This window comes from Coptis chinensis, chromosome 5 (genome assembly GCF_015680905.1).
Source record: "Coptis chinensis isolate HL-2020 chromosome 5, ASM1568090v1, whole genome shotgun sequence".
Taxonomy (NCBI): domain Eukaryota; kingdom Viridiplantae; phylum Streptophyta; class Magnoliopsida; order Ranunculales; family Ranunculaceae; genus Coptis; species Coptis chinensis.
Genome location: NC_141460.1, coordinates 31,347,323 through 31,362,479, shown reverse-complemented (window position 1 = coordinate 31,362,479; position 15,157 = coordinate 31,347,323). Strand labels below are relative to the sequence as shown.

At 34.4% G+C, this 15,157-nt stretch overlaps 1 protein-coding gene across 1 annotated transcript; it reads left to right on the top strand.

The window, feature by feature from the left end:
• Window positions 1-6,627: 6,627 nt before the first annotated feature.
• On the top strand, window positions 6,628-7,273 carry LOC147497299 (large ribosomal subunit protein uL15x). The gene has a single exon (XM_086559910.1). The coding sequence runs from the start codon at window positions 6,673-6,675 to the stop codon at window positions 7,111-7,113; it is 441 nt and encodes a 146-aa protein (XP_086416036.1). The 5' UTR covers window positions 6,628-6,672; the 3' UTR covers window positions 7,114-7,273.
• Window positions 7,274-15,157: the final 7,884 nt, after the last annotated feature.

Here is a 15,157-nt window from a genome sequence, read left to right as displayed (position 1 = left end):
ATCCAGTATATATAGAAAAGAAAAACCAAGATTGAGGGAGCTCTCCACAACACAGAAGAACAGAGAGCTGAAGAGCGAGAAGAAGGAAGGCCAAGCCGAACTTGTTGTCGACATGAGTTTTTCTTTACCTTACTTTAATTTTAGTTTTATTATTATCCTGTGTAACTAAACTCTGTCTAGGACTTTGATGAAACTTTAGATTACTGTTTGTGTATTGGGATTGATTTTGATGATTTCCAGTTGGTTTAATATCGTTATATTCTTCTAAGTTCGTAATTTGATAGCAAGAATTTATCTTTCATATAGTATGTCACGCATGCGATATAGTTCGATATTCGTCGTTATTGGTTAAGCTTGTTTTAACTGTTTGTATCAAGTTTAGATATTACTCGTGCCATAAAAAGATGAGTAATCTTTTGAGTTTGATCATTAGTGCTGAACTTTTAGAAGATACATGTTTAGTTAAAAGTTATCACGATCATATCTTCGAGAAAGCAAGGGTTACCTTTCTCTCGTGCTACTCGTATTAAATCTAGAATATTAAAATTACTACTAGAAATATAAACAGAAGTCTAAGGTGGATTCAACAGTTCTATAATTCTCTCTATTTGATAAAACCCAATTATTTAGTTTATAGTTTTCGTAGTTTAAATAGTTTAGTGAGTAATTAATTCCATTTTCCATAAAAAGAATATTGTCTGAATTAGTTAAGTATAATTTTAATACTCATTTGTCCTAAGTAGCAATCCCTATGGGATCGACCCGTTTGCCGCAACTATTTTCAACGATAGTTGTGCGCTTGCGGTTTAATACTGGGGTTAGATTAGTCTATTAATTTAGGCCGATTAAATCTCTATCAGGAAACTCTGGACTGGTCATAGAACACAGTACAACCGAAGAAGAACAAAAGGTATCCTTTAACAACACGTTCAATTCTTCCTCACTTGATCCTTCATCCTTCATCCGTCTTCTTCTTTTCTTCTTCTTCTTCTTCATTTCTCATTATCTTCTTTTCCATTGAGTTCTTCTTTTGGGTCTTTCACCTTCTCCACCAAATGTTTCTTAAGTAGTTCTAGCTTTATTTTTGTGGTGGTTCCTGGCATCACTTTATCAATCAATTTTTTTTCTAACCCAAGACCTTCAAAAAGCAAGGTTTTCGCCTCAGCATTTGATATTTTCAACTCACCAAACACTGGTTTTCCATTGATAGGAAGGTTAAAAATTTGTTCGACGTCATCCAGGGTGATGGTCATCTCCCCAAACAGAAGATGAAAAGAGTTGGTCTCCGAATGCAATCTTTCAAAAAAGGTACAAGCCAACACTAGATTCACATGTCTATATACACCAAACCATGTAACCGGTTTCTCTCAGCTTCTTGTGGAAACCTTTACATTCATTTTCCAATTTTCACTGATCCAATTTGGCCAACTATTGAATGCACATTATTATAACACCACACTCCTGAAAGAAAGACAACGTGAATTACAAACGCATGAAAAGGAAATGACAAACAACATGAATTACAACTATTAGTAAGTGGTTTATAAAAGGACCAAAGGATGTAATTATCAGTGCATTTAAATTAGCTTTCCAATCCATACATCATGAGCCAAGTGACATTTATAACCATACAAAATGGAGGAGTCTGTAGGACCACCACAAAACTTGCTTTCGTTAGCCTCCAAGTCTTTAGTTTGAGCTTTACCTTTTCTTTTTTTATTCACTCCAACCTCCTCCACCCATTTCCTTAGACTGATCACCATCACTTTCATTTTCACCATCTTTGTCGACATCTTCTTCTATACCCTCACCATTGACATCTTCTTCCATACCCTTACCATCATTATCATCACCACTACCATCCCTAGCCACAAGATGGGAACTATTACCGCCATCTACATTCTCAGTCTCATTGACATCCATACGAATTTCACTATTTTCTACTTCAACCTCAACACAATGGGTTTTTCTGTAATCCATTGCTACTTTCTTGTTCTTCCTTCGGTTTGAAGTAGTCGGGGGCTTTTTTTTATTTTTTAAAGGTTCTTCGTTACTAACCAATTCTTTCGAGGGATGCAATTCCAAAGCCTTATTAGGAAATCTTAATTTCCTCTGTTCATTATCCTATCTTTTGGTTATCGTTGTCCTTGCCATTGCTACAAAACAATCAACTCAATCATAAAGGTGATAATGACACTTCTATATTTCCAAGAATTTCAATTTTATAATGTTCCCACATCCTATAAATCTCCTTACCAATTAGAATAGACTAATACAACAAAAATAATTAACTCCTAGAATTCCTAATTTAGTGGACTTCGGTGTTTCTTGTATTTGACCTATGCAAATTTGTTGGTGACTATGGTTTGTCCATCTTAATCTAAGTCTGTCTGATATATAATACAGCAAACTTAGAAGTGAAACACTAGCCAGGCACTTCTTTAGGAAGCTTCAAGCATTGTTAAAACCAAGGCCAGCTCTACCCTATAGCCAAATAAGCAACTGCTTAGGGCCCCACAGCCCAAGGGCCCCAATATAATTTAGCCCACTATTGTTTTTCATCCCATTATTTTAACGGTTTATAACGTTTTAAATTGGAAATTAGAAAATTAAATTAGTTCTAAAACCCTTCGTTCCCTCGCTCTATCCTACGTTTTCCTCATCCTTCTCCAACAAAAAAACTCTTCGCATCCATTAGTATTCGGATTTTTCTTAGGGCCCCCAAATGTCTTGAGCCGCCCCTGGTTAAAATTGTAAAATACTAAAAGATGATCACATTATTATTCATTGCATGTTTGTTCCATTCAAATTGCAAATTTCCCCTCCTATTGCCAAATTCTTTGTGTTCAATTATGGTCATTGGACAGGAATTAACAATGAAAAATTCATGAAGTTTTAAAGATTGATAGAAGAAGTTACAAATGTAAGCAGTGATGCTACATTGAACGTAATAACATACATAACTATAAACTACAACTAAAAAACATCACTACCCAAGCAATCATACATATAAATTATAAGCCTAAAACCAATTAAATCACAATAAAAAAAATGAAAAAAAAAATGAAAGAAATAAGCTATACTTGAGTGCGAAGAAAGCCGAAAAGAGCAAACGCTTCACAACTGTCGAATGTTTCACCAACAACATATGATACTTGCCCTTCCACAACGAAAGAGCTCTACTTTAGTGGAAGAATGGAAATTAATAAGGACTAATGACTTGTGTTTGGTCATTAGTCCATAAACCTTAAATTTACGATAAACGAAAACACTCCAAAGAACATCTTCTTAACTAAATTAGACAATGTAAACATTTATTGCATGAATTGCATCAAATTAAACTAAGACATAATCTATACTTGATACTGAAGGTTTCTTCATGTCCAAGAATGAATTGAAGGCCACTAACTCTAGAAAATAGCTATACAACATCGACACTACATATTGAACCGAAAAAAATAAAAATAGAAAGTCCTCGTTGGATAGCTAGCAGTGTATTCGTGTTGAATTGGACACACGGACATATTGAAACTTATATACCTATGCCGTGTTGGATACTTCATATGCGTGTCAATAACACTTAAGTTAAAAGGAGAGTACTTATTGACAAAAGAGGCCATCCCTTTAATAAGGTGGGAGCATATCTTCCATGTGTTCTACATATAAACATTATTTCATTATTCTTTTGTATTATCACTCATGAATTGACAACTTATTGATGCGATGGTCACCTTCATCCCAAGCTACCGTCATTATATTACGTATTTACATAGAACTAATATAATATTGCATTCCTCAAAAAGAATATCACTTCATAGACTACCAAGAACCATAACAAATTAACAATGAATATTAGAATGTAAAACATACTTACTTCGATCACTCTATTGAAGTTCAAACCCATCCGTTTCCTTCCATCCTGGCCTACATAATTACATAAACAAAAATCGAAACTTACCAAAACTAAGGATACAAAATAACTTCAAATTAAAGCAATGGGTGGGTATTGATCAGAACATAAAGTTTTTCTACTCTAACTTGTGATTATTTTTTTACTTGTGTTGGCAGGGGATCTGGATGGGGTGAGGGTGAGTAGACAAAATTAAAAACAAGGTCTTGAAACCAAAATTTTCAAAGGCTAGAAAAGATAACACTTCAGATAATCAAGGAAACAAATTTCATTTCTTTTAGTCTCGCCACTTGGATTTAAAATAAGAGTCGGCAAGAATAATTTGTATAAAGAATATAATTCAAATCAAGATTCTGTCATTACATTTTTCAACCTAAACCCTTCTTCCAAATCCCCCATCTTACAATACCCATTGATCAAAGTATTGTAACTAATTACACTAGGACTCAACCCTCTTCACAGAATTTCATTAAAAATCAATTGGGCTTCTTTAATTTTTCTCTCTTTACAAAACTTATGCATCAAAATGTTAAAAGTATACACATTAGGCGGAAACCCACCATCCAAAATCTCCAAATAAAACGCCCAAGCTTCACTACTTGAATTCGACTTCCTAAAATTATCTAATAAACACGCACATGAATTATAAGGAACCTTAAAATAAACCATGCTTCTGAACTAATCTAAAACACTATATAGCATCATAAACTAAACCAATATCCATATAAGCATTCATCAAAACATCAAATACCAAATGAGGGACATACTCACATTTCGTTTCGACAATTGCTGCAAATATCGAAGACGCGAAATCTTTCCCCTTGCGAGGAATAACATAACTTAATAAAAACTGAGCATCTGCATGCATGTGATGAGAAGAAACGAAATGAGCTAGTCAAGATGGAGCAAGAGAAGCACTCACAAGGACAAGGTACAACAAACAAATAGTATGTTCTATCTACAATTGTAGGTACAACAACAAAGAGATAGATAAGTGAAAATAATTAGATATCCCTTTTGATATTCGAACAAACCCAACTAATATTTCTAAGCCATTGCATATATATAACCACAAATTTTGCCAAAATTCAGTGTCACCAAGGTTAGAAATTAAGGACATTGTATAAGGGAACAACATTCAAGTATAAAGTAAAACTCGCCTGATTTAGTTTGCAACAGGCATATTATAAAAAGTCTCACGAGCAGTGTAAACCAGTTTCTTTGTGTTCTTGATCCTGAACTCAATTGAGGTTACTCAAAGAATGTAACGAAAATCAACTAGTGTTTCTTTGCAACTCAACTGAGTGACATCTAACTCAAAAACCCGTTTCTTTGTTTATCTTCTAGTTTCTTTCATCGATTTTTCGTTTTCTTGATCATGAACGCAGTTATATAGTTATATTTTATTTTTACTTTTTACAACGAAACGAAAACAAAAATTTTTGATGGAAGATGGAAACAAAACTAGTTTTGTAGAGTTTTTGTTTTGATGAGAGAGAATGATGGAAACAAAACTAGCGCAGGAGAGAGGTGGCGAAGAGGGAGGAGGAAAGTGTTAAGGAAATTGAAATGGATAAATTCGAAGTTTGCAAACCCTTAACCGACAATAACAACACCAAAACCAATATAACCAGTCACCAGTTTACATGGAGCATGCCCCTCTAATTTTCTTGTGGACTGGGCGGTTTTTTCTTAACCCAAACTGGTTCCCATGTCGGAGAGTGCCCTCTTAGGAACCGGGGCGTGTATCTAACGGGACCCTAAAAATAATCTTACTTTTTGCATCATTAGCCTAGCTAGCCTTAGCGTGACCATTTTGATTACAGTAATGATACATTGACCTACTAATTTGACATACTAATTTGACATACTAATAATAACCATTGATTTACATAGAAATACGTGTCCGTGTGTATTGTAATGCAAACCAACGTTATTCAAATAGTGAGTCGCAATAGTAGGTCTAAAAAGTAGGTCCGTGTAGCATGCCTCTACTCTTTTGATTGTAGATATTCTCCTTTAAGATAGGCTTATCGATAATCAAAATTTTATCTAGCATCTAAAGCTAAACCATAGTGCTAAACATAGTCAATTCCATGGACCAAAATATCGCCGATATATCCGATATATCGCCGATATATATCGGTATTTTGGTACACCGACATCGATATTTCCGACATATATCCACCGAATATAGAACTCTTTTTTTTCCGATATATATCGGAATTTCCGATATGAAACTTTATATCGCCGATATAATCGATATTTCCGATATAATCGATATATATCGGTTGACTTTTTTACCATTTTAAAATATAAATCCGATATTTCCAATATATTTCCGATATATCCGATATTTCCGATATTATATTTTCGATATTTCCGATATTTTAAATAGTTTGGACTGGTTACCAAAAAAATGGATATATCCGATATATATCGGTTTTTGAGTACACCGATATATTGATCGATATCGATATTTTGGGCCTTGGTCAATTCTAAGCCCAAAGTCCGCATCAGCCTGAGAAGAACTTCTAACTCGGTCGACATTGCGAAGCCATTGATCCATCCAGACATGAAAGTCCAAACAAACAAATCTAACTATATAAAATGGGCCTTACCCAGAAACAAAAACCCAACCCACGAAGGACAAATTCGTCACACAAATTCATAACCCTAGAACCACACCTCACTATAAAACCTACAATTCCTACCTCAAACTCTCCCTCGCCTCATTTTTTCCCCAAACCCAAAATAGAGAAATGACCACTCGTTTGAAGAAGAACCGAAAGAAGAGAGGCCACGTATCAGCAGGACATGGACGCATCGGAAAGCACCGTAAGCATCCAGGAGGACGTGGTAACGCAGGAGGAATGCACCACCACCGTATCTTATTCGACAAATACCATCCTGGTTATTTCGGTAAAGTTGGTATGAGGTATTTCCATAAACTACGTAACAAGTTTTACTGTCCTATTGTTAATATTGACAAACTCTGGTCATTGGTTCCACAAGAAGCTAAAGATAAAGCTACTAAGGATAATGCACCTGTTTTGGATGTTACTCAAATGGGGTATTTTAAAGTTCTTGGTAAAGGTATGTTGCCTGTGAATCAGCCTATTGTTGTTAAGGCTAAGTTGATTTCCAAGACTGCTGAGAAGAAGATTAAGGAGGCTGGTGGTGCTGTTGTTCTTACTGCCTAGGAGGTGTCTGATGTTTTGGAAATTTGGTTTAAAGACTTTTATTTTTATGTTCTATTGTTTAGGTAAAATGTTTACTTTGGATCTGGTGATTTAAGTTCTGTTTAAGACATTGTTATATGTTCCTTTTTTTATTGACTATGGTTAATTGCTGGATTATTTAGTTTTGGTTGTCATTTTATATCGTGATATTGTGGTCATTATTGATGTTGTTTGAAGATTTGATTTATGTTATATGGTTGTCTTGAAAGTCTATTGTTTGTTAGTAATTTTGAATTGTTTGCATAGATGTTTGTGTTTTACCTCTCATTTGGATGATTAGTGTAAAAGTGTGAAATGTTATATATGGATTATTAATATGACTCGAAGAGGCAAACAGTGTTGGTTAGTTGATTATCCATATAACAATGCTTTGTAAGTCAATATGGAAGAACTATAGTAGGTAGAACAATTGAAAATAGGCCAGCAATAACAATGTTATTGGATGAAACAGTTCTGCATAACCTTTCTATGTTTTCCCTTGACACTCCTTAACTAATAATTATGAATTTTTAACATTCTAGCGCTTGCTTCAGTGAAGTATTAAAAGCCCTAGATGATAAAAGTTACTGAAATGAAAGGAAGGTGGAATGGAACTAAGTGTTTCAGAGTCAGTTTGTGGGAAGCGACAGTGAGTTTTACATGTATTGCACCTTTAAGTTTTACTGATAATGGAAATCTTTTGTTATAATGCTAGGGGTACTTTAGTTGTTATTTTTCGTACTTTGTAATGTTAATATTCAAGTTTAGCATGGTTTTATCAGTCACTGTCTTATAATTAAATACTTTTTAATGGTACCTTACTTAAATGATTAACTTCAAATAGGTTCAGAGGTTAGATTTTAACAAAGGCATTCCTTGATGTTTCATGTTTTTTACATGATCTAGAAGGCCAAATTTTATAGTGAACCTGTTAGGAAAGGGAAGGTAAGTTTGGACGAGATATGACGACTTTTGCCTTTGCTTCTTACTGCAGTCATTTCTTTGAGAAAGGAGAAACAGGAATTTGATAACATAGGCAGGGTTATTTGTTAAGCTCTTAGATTGTTTCTTCTCTCGTATATTGTTGACGAGTGATGTGTAACTGCACAAGTGGGAATAAATAGATTTAGAGTAAACTTGGTGGTTGTGGAGGCAACCATTGATTGGGGAAGTTTTTGTTCCAATATTTGGTGTTAACTGTAAGTATGGTCAGGTGTAAGACTACTGTGAGATCTATTGGAATCCAACTTGAAAGATGATGATCTACAGGGTATTAGATAGGGAGTGGTTAAGAGTTTATACAGACATTCGCAATGTTTTTGCAAACCCAAGAGTGGCTGATTAGACTGATAGTAGTATTGGTACCTTCTGAAGCCATTTGAAGGATATTCAATCGAGGACAAGGCCACTCTTCTTGGTTGGTTGTGCTACAAACTTGTTATTAATATAAATATTTTATTTTTGTGTGGTAGCAGTCTGTTATGTTGCTCTTTCAGTTGTTTCTTTTGGATTTTTTCGCTTTTGTCATTTGTCAAAAGCTGTGGGATTTTGAACATATGCGTCGACCACCTCTAATGTCCCCCATTTGGCACGTGTTGTGCCCTTCTGTTTTCCTCACTCTTTTATTGTTTGGTTACCCACTGAAAGTTGTATTATAAAGAAAATGTTATTCTATCCTGTTTTGGCCTGAGCAAGTTTTTTGCATTCTTTTCATGTTTCAAGATCTTTAGCAAAAATTCTTTGAAGTATTTTTGTTTTTGCTCTTTGATTGCCTTGTTACCCTGTGTATTCTGCGATGCGGATCCTTTTGTATTTTGCTCTTTGATTGCCTTGTTACCCTGTGTTTCCTGCTGAAAGGGCTTTGGATTGCATTGTTTGAGCTCTATCAAATATATCAAGTATAGAGAACTATGTTAATTTTTATCACTGTTGTATTTTGACTGCAACGGTTCTTTTGGACGCTGCTTTAGGGAAATACTAGTATTATGACTGCAGTATGCATTAGTGAAAGTTAATCTCTTTTTAACTGCAACGGTTCTTTTGGACACTGCTTTAGGGAAATACTAGTATTATGACTGCAGTATGCATTAGTGAAAGTTTATCTCTTTTTAATGGACCCTTAAATGTTGTCTGTACTTAATTGATTCATTTGTGCCCATTTCTTCTTTTGGATTTTGGTGAACTGGATTGTTATATTTTTTATGGATCATTTCCTATAGGCAGGGCCGACCCTGACTCAGGAGACTCGATGAAATTGAAAGAGATTACACTTGTCATTGTGTCGAGCATTTCCTATAGATCTAATTTTATGGTGTACTGGATCAAAGATAAATGGTTAGGTGATATAGAATTTCATTGACAAATTGTCAGTTAGGACCCCTTGCATTGTTTGTGGTGCCCAAATGATTCAACTAATTCACCCATCTTCTGATGGGCATAATGCTGAATGAGTGCAGTTGTATATTATGAATGTTGCAAGTGATATCGAAGTTCATATGGCCAGTCATTTAGCCTGAGCACAGCAATTCTGAATTCCTGTTGTGGCATGTATGTTGATTGTTGTATTTTCAATCTGTTGGCTGTTGATATATATTGTTTGTTGATTGGTTCAGTACCATGTACTGTGTAGTTATTTCCTGTCCTTGTAAACATCAGGATGAGAAGTTTTACAGGGTACCAGTTAATGCACACACTTTCTTATATTTGCTAAAAGCCTAAAACTACTTCGTAAGCGCCACTTTTGGACTGGTTCAATAAATAAAACATAAAACTAGGTTTAAAACCCTGAATCCAGAATTAATTAGCTTAAAAGGCATTGACTTCGGCAATTACGGCTAAAGCCCACCTGGCTTTTTTAGTTATGATTTAAAAGAGTCCGATACATTAAGTTTGTAGGATAAGGGCATTGACCCAACTATTTCATCTTCTTTAGTTTTTTTAATGTCTGTTTTAACCTTTCTTCTATTCTATCATGAGTTAGTAGTTCTTCTCAATAGATCCGGAAGAAAATAAAAGACAGAGAAGACGATGAAGAAGTTGATGGAGACCATTGTCTGATCATGGAAAGGTTCTCGGCCATTCCATTTCAAGAACAAAATCTTTCTCCTAATAACCAACATCAACATCTTCCTCTCTTTTCCAAATTAATTCATCAATCGATAATGCTTTCTCCACCACTCACTCTTGTGTTTCTTGTGTGTCAAAATTACAGAGGGTGGAAGTTAACGTTGTCCAATTTATTTTGTATTTTATCAAATTGACATTGAGGTGTTTTGCATTCAATTGAGCTTTGCATTTGAATTTGTTTGAGATTGATCACTTTAAAGATGTAAATGTTAGAATACTCAAGTGTGAATCGAATTCGTGCTGTCAAATGAGTGTTGCAGTTGAATTTGAGTTAGGTGTGGAAGTATTATTTTTGTGTTTTGGAAAGTTTAGTAAAGGAAGATGCTTTTTAGGTGTGCAATGTTAGTCATCCACTTAGGTGGTGCACAGTACAAAGCAGACCATATAATTAATTTATAATCGATATGCATGAAGTACTTATATATCAATGAGTTATATAGAGTATGCATGAGTAGATGAATTATACAATGTTCCTTGGATATCCATAATCGTTAGCTTGCCTGACTTTGTTGCTTAAACCTTTTCAGTTCTGAAAGCTATGTCTAGATGTTAATTGTTAATATATATATAGAGCCAGATAAACATGTGAACTATGCAATAAATGAAATCTATGGTGACAAGTCATTTGCTCTTGTCCTATAAGTTCAAGTGTTATTGGTTATTTAACTAGTCGATCAACTTAATTTAGTGTGTGTTTGCAACTGTATAAGATTTTCCATGGAATGATATGCACGGCAACTTACGCTTGTGAATTCATTAGAGCATTATATTAGTTCTTTTGAATTTTGGTAAGTGCAGTCATGGCTGTGTTTTCTCATTTGAGAATAAGCAGTTCATATTGATGTTACAAGCTAATATGGATGTGACCACAAAATAATTTGATCATTAACATCAATGCTTAGAGTTCAAGCTGGTATGTGTGGGTTGACAAATGATCTGCTCAAAATGGAAGAGCACTCAGTAAGTAAGCAATAATCTTGCACACTAACACAGAAAAAATGACACAATGTCGTGGCATGTTGACTTGTGTCCACCTAGGTGAAAATAAGAGATAAAAATTTATTTTCTCTCTCTAAAAACACTTAGGCTGTGTTTGGTTCACTGAAATCTGATTCTAAAAGAAAACAGATTCTTTGATTTGGTTTTCCATGTTGATATTCTAAGAATTTGGATTTTGTGTGTTTGGTTGGAAATGGAAAAGTTTGTTGTGGTTGATTGTAGTTTGGGAGTACTGGATCAAGGCTTGTGAAATTTGCGCAAAGTAGAGAATCAAAACCTTTTGAAACCTACAATCTCTAAAATCTCTCCCTCTCTTTCTTGCAAGCCTCCGTCAAAAATAGAAAACAACTTCTTCTCTGTTAAAATGGATGTTGCTTTCCTCCTTTTGAACACATTTGAAGAATCTGCTTTCTAGTTTTTCATTTTCCATTGTGAACTAAACATTCAAAAGTTTTCAATTTCCTTGAAAACACTTTCTTTTTCTCAATTTTCCTTGAACCAAACACAACCTTATTCTCTTTCCATTCATAGCAAATCATCCATTCTACTTATTTTTCATTGTGCATCTTTGATGTTGCAATGATATTTCTCGGTGCAACATTGATGTTGCAGTGGTATTTTTTCGGTGCAACATTAATGTTGCAGTGATTTTTATGGTGCAACATTGATGTTGCAGTGATATTTCTCGATGGAACATTGATGTTGTAGTCACTGCAATAGTTGGTTTTATAGTGCAACATTGATGTTGCAGTGGTTTTCATAGTGCAACATTGATGTTGCAATGATGGTTTTTCAAGGTGCAACATTGATGTTGCAATCAGTGCAACATGTATGTTACAGTGGTGGTTGTTCATGGTGCAACATTGATATTGTAGTGATATTTCTAGGTGCAACATTGATGTTGCAGTGGTGGTTTTTCATGGTACAATATTGATGTTGGAGTGCCATGTCATTGTGTTAGTTGACCGTGTTATTTTTTATGTGTTAGTTTAGAATTATTATTAAGTGAGAGGGTGATGGTTGAAATCCATCTAGATCCGACGAGTTATTACTACTAGTTTTAGTTAGAAAAAAAATATGGTTCGATGGTAGTGTTCGTATGTCTTATAATCGAAATTTGTAGTAGCTTTACAAAGAAATTAATGTTATTACTTTTAAACAATAGGATCTAGGATAGTTATCATTTCGATTGCTTCTATGTTGTTTTTGTTGGTTAGGAAGTCAAATGAGTTTGACGTTGTGAATTTGCAATGTCAAGTGTACTTGACATTGCAAATTGATTAAGAATTGTGACGTTTTATGCACACAAGTTAGGATAGGTCCAATAAATTGGAATAAGAGAGATGATAAGTAGGGAGCTTATGATTAGTGACAGTTTGGTTTTGAGTGTGTATATGACTTATTGTGATTGTCAATTATACTTCTTTACCATAAATGATACAAGTTTTATATTCAACACCAATTGATATTTGAAGCATGAGACTTTCTTGGATGAACAATAACTTGGTAGCAATGTCAAGTGCATTCGACATTGTAACATTCATGTTGCAGTGGGATATCTAGTTTTAGGGGAAATTTCGCTTGACATTACAACATTTATGTTGTAGTGGAATATCTAGTTTCGGGAGAAATTTCGCTAGAGAAATCTAAAGAATGGTTGAAGACAAAAATACCGGAAGAAATTTCGCAAAGATTTCAAAACAAAGTTCACAAGTTTTTAAAACAACGCAAGCCAGGTTTCATATATTTGACGTTTGTATTAAAGGGCAAACTTGTAATATAACTAAAAAGTCAACTGGGTGGGTTTTATTCATAAATAACAAATGGGGTGTCTTTTCTCTATAATTATTTTGGAACCGTGGGCTTTAGGCCCAATCTCTGTAAATAAAAATTGGTTTTATATCAAAAAAGGAAAAACAACATATGCAAATGGGAAGCAGGTGCACCCTTCACACTTAATTTGTTTCTCCTTCTGGTATGATTTAGTAAATCCCTGCCTGGCTATTCTGTTTTAGAAACTCAGAAGTAAATAAAAGTGGTACAGATTTTATTTTTCAGCGAGATTGTCATTCTGAGAGGCTATTTTGGTTTCTGGTACAACGTATATGTGGTGTGAATTCTTGTAATGCAAGTTTAATGAAGTTTCCAACAATTATGTTCCACTGGAGAAGTCAGCTGTGGAACTCCATGTTGCATAAAGATTTTTAGTACTGCATTTATGCTGTATTCTGAATCACAGTGCAGCATTCATAAATACTCCCCAGTCACTAATCGTAGTTCAAGACTTGTTAAACATTTTAATGTACTGTTGTCCTTCATCCGTGACACTGTAAATCTGGTGTGAGTACTCTTTTAAAGTATAAAGCTAGAATGAGTTGCTTCCTTGTACCTTCTGTAAGTGCATGCCAATACACTAACCGATGCATGCACTTTACTTTGCATTTCAGATTGTCTTTTTTTTTTATTAAACATACTTTCAATTCTATTGTATGAACTCATTTTCATACCATTAACCTTATATGTCACCCTTTATAAATAGTGATCAACTCAAGTGTGTGGGAATGATTCAGAAATTAAATTGGTTTGTTCTTCTTGGTTTTAGATCGGGGAAGAGGTCATTTGAATTGATCGGCTGAACCCATTTGGGTTCCTTACGTGCCCCCTTACTAGGGGATCAAGCCACGCTGTAACTCTCTTTTTTCTCTCCTCTCTATCCCTCTTTTTCTTGTTTGTAGAGTAGCCTTTTTTTTTTCTTTTTCTTCTTCCTCCTTAACCCTATTTATTATGGGTTTTATACTATTTCCTAAGTGTTTTTCTAACTCTTGATCTTTCTTTTCCATCTCATGGTCCAAAATTACCTACTTGTCTCTCTGTACCCCTTTTGAATTAAGTTTATGTACTCTCATCTCATGCAAGTACTATATTTTAGGCATATAATATATGTGATGTTACTTGTCATAAATATGACTACTACATTACCATCTGCATCCTATTTCAAATCATCTGATATTTCATGTACTGTTATTTCACTGTAAATTTTTAAATGAGACTTTCTGACAATATATCTTTTCTATAAAGTTGTGCTATATTGGAACTCTATTTGAACTAGGTCCTTAACCTTTTGGATAAGCCCATTGAATGAATCCCAAAATACGAAGTGTAACCTGTAACTTGTAACCTGTTAACATCCTATGATTTTCATATCCTCAGCATAAATCGCTTTTTCGTACTAACATGAGATTATGAGAATCTTAATCTCATTTCTTTTATACACTGGGGAATAGTGGGGATATATAATGTGAATTCAAGAAATTGGACTCTATATTCAAAAAAGGGAAGCTTCCTGAATCGGACGTTGACTTAATCTTTAGGACAACTGAACCCGTTGAATACGGCAGAGATGATTTATTCCACTGCTGGACATGGCCCCCACTTACTGATTGTATGAAATATCCTTAATACCCTTCAAGGTATTAGTGTTTTTTTTTTAGAAAAAATGATATATCATTATACGAATTTACATATATACCCTTGAACATTTCCCACCCTCTTGTCACATCTCTTCCTACCAAGTACATCAGAAGTTATTTTCTCTCTCCTATTCCTACCCAAACAGGACGTCTCTTTTTTTCTCTCAACAACTTACACTATTAAGTACAAAGTCACCAACGAAAACTCTCTTTGTTCCCGCCCAAATTCCAATTCCTTTCCCTCTCTTTTCTCCTACCATATTGACCAAATGGCATTGAAAATGTTTGGGAGCTTTCCTATTGTCTTATATCTTAGTTTAGTTGTTGTAAAATGAAGTTCTTGTATAGAAAATGTATGACAGGGCCTGCTTTTTCGTTTTAATCAAAGATATGGTTTTGTTAATCCCATTATAAGTATATGGCAGAACAAC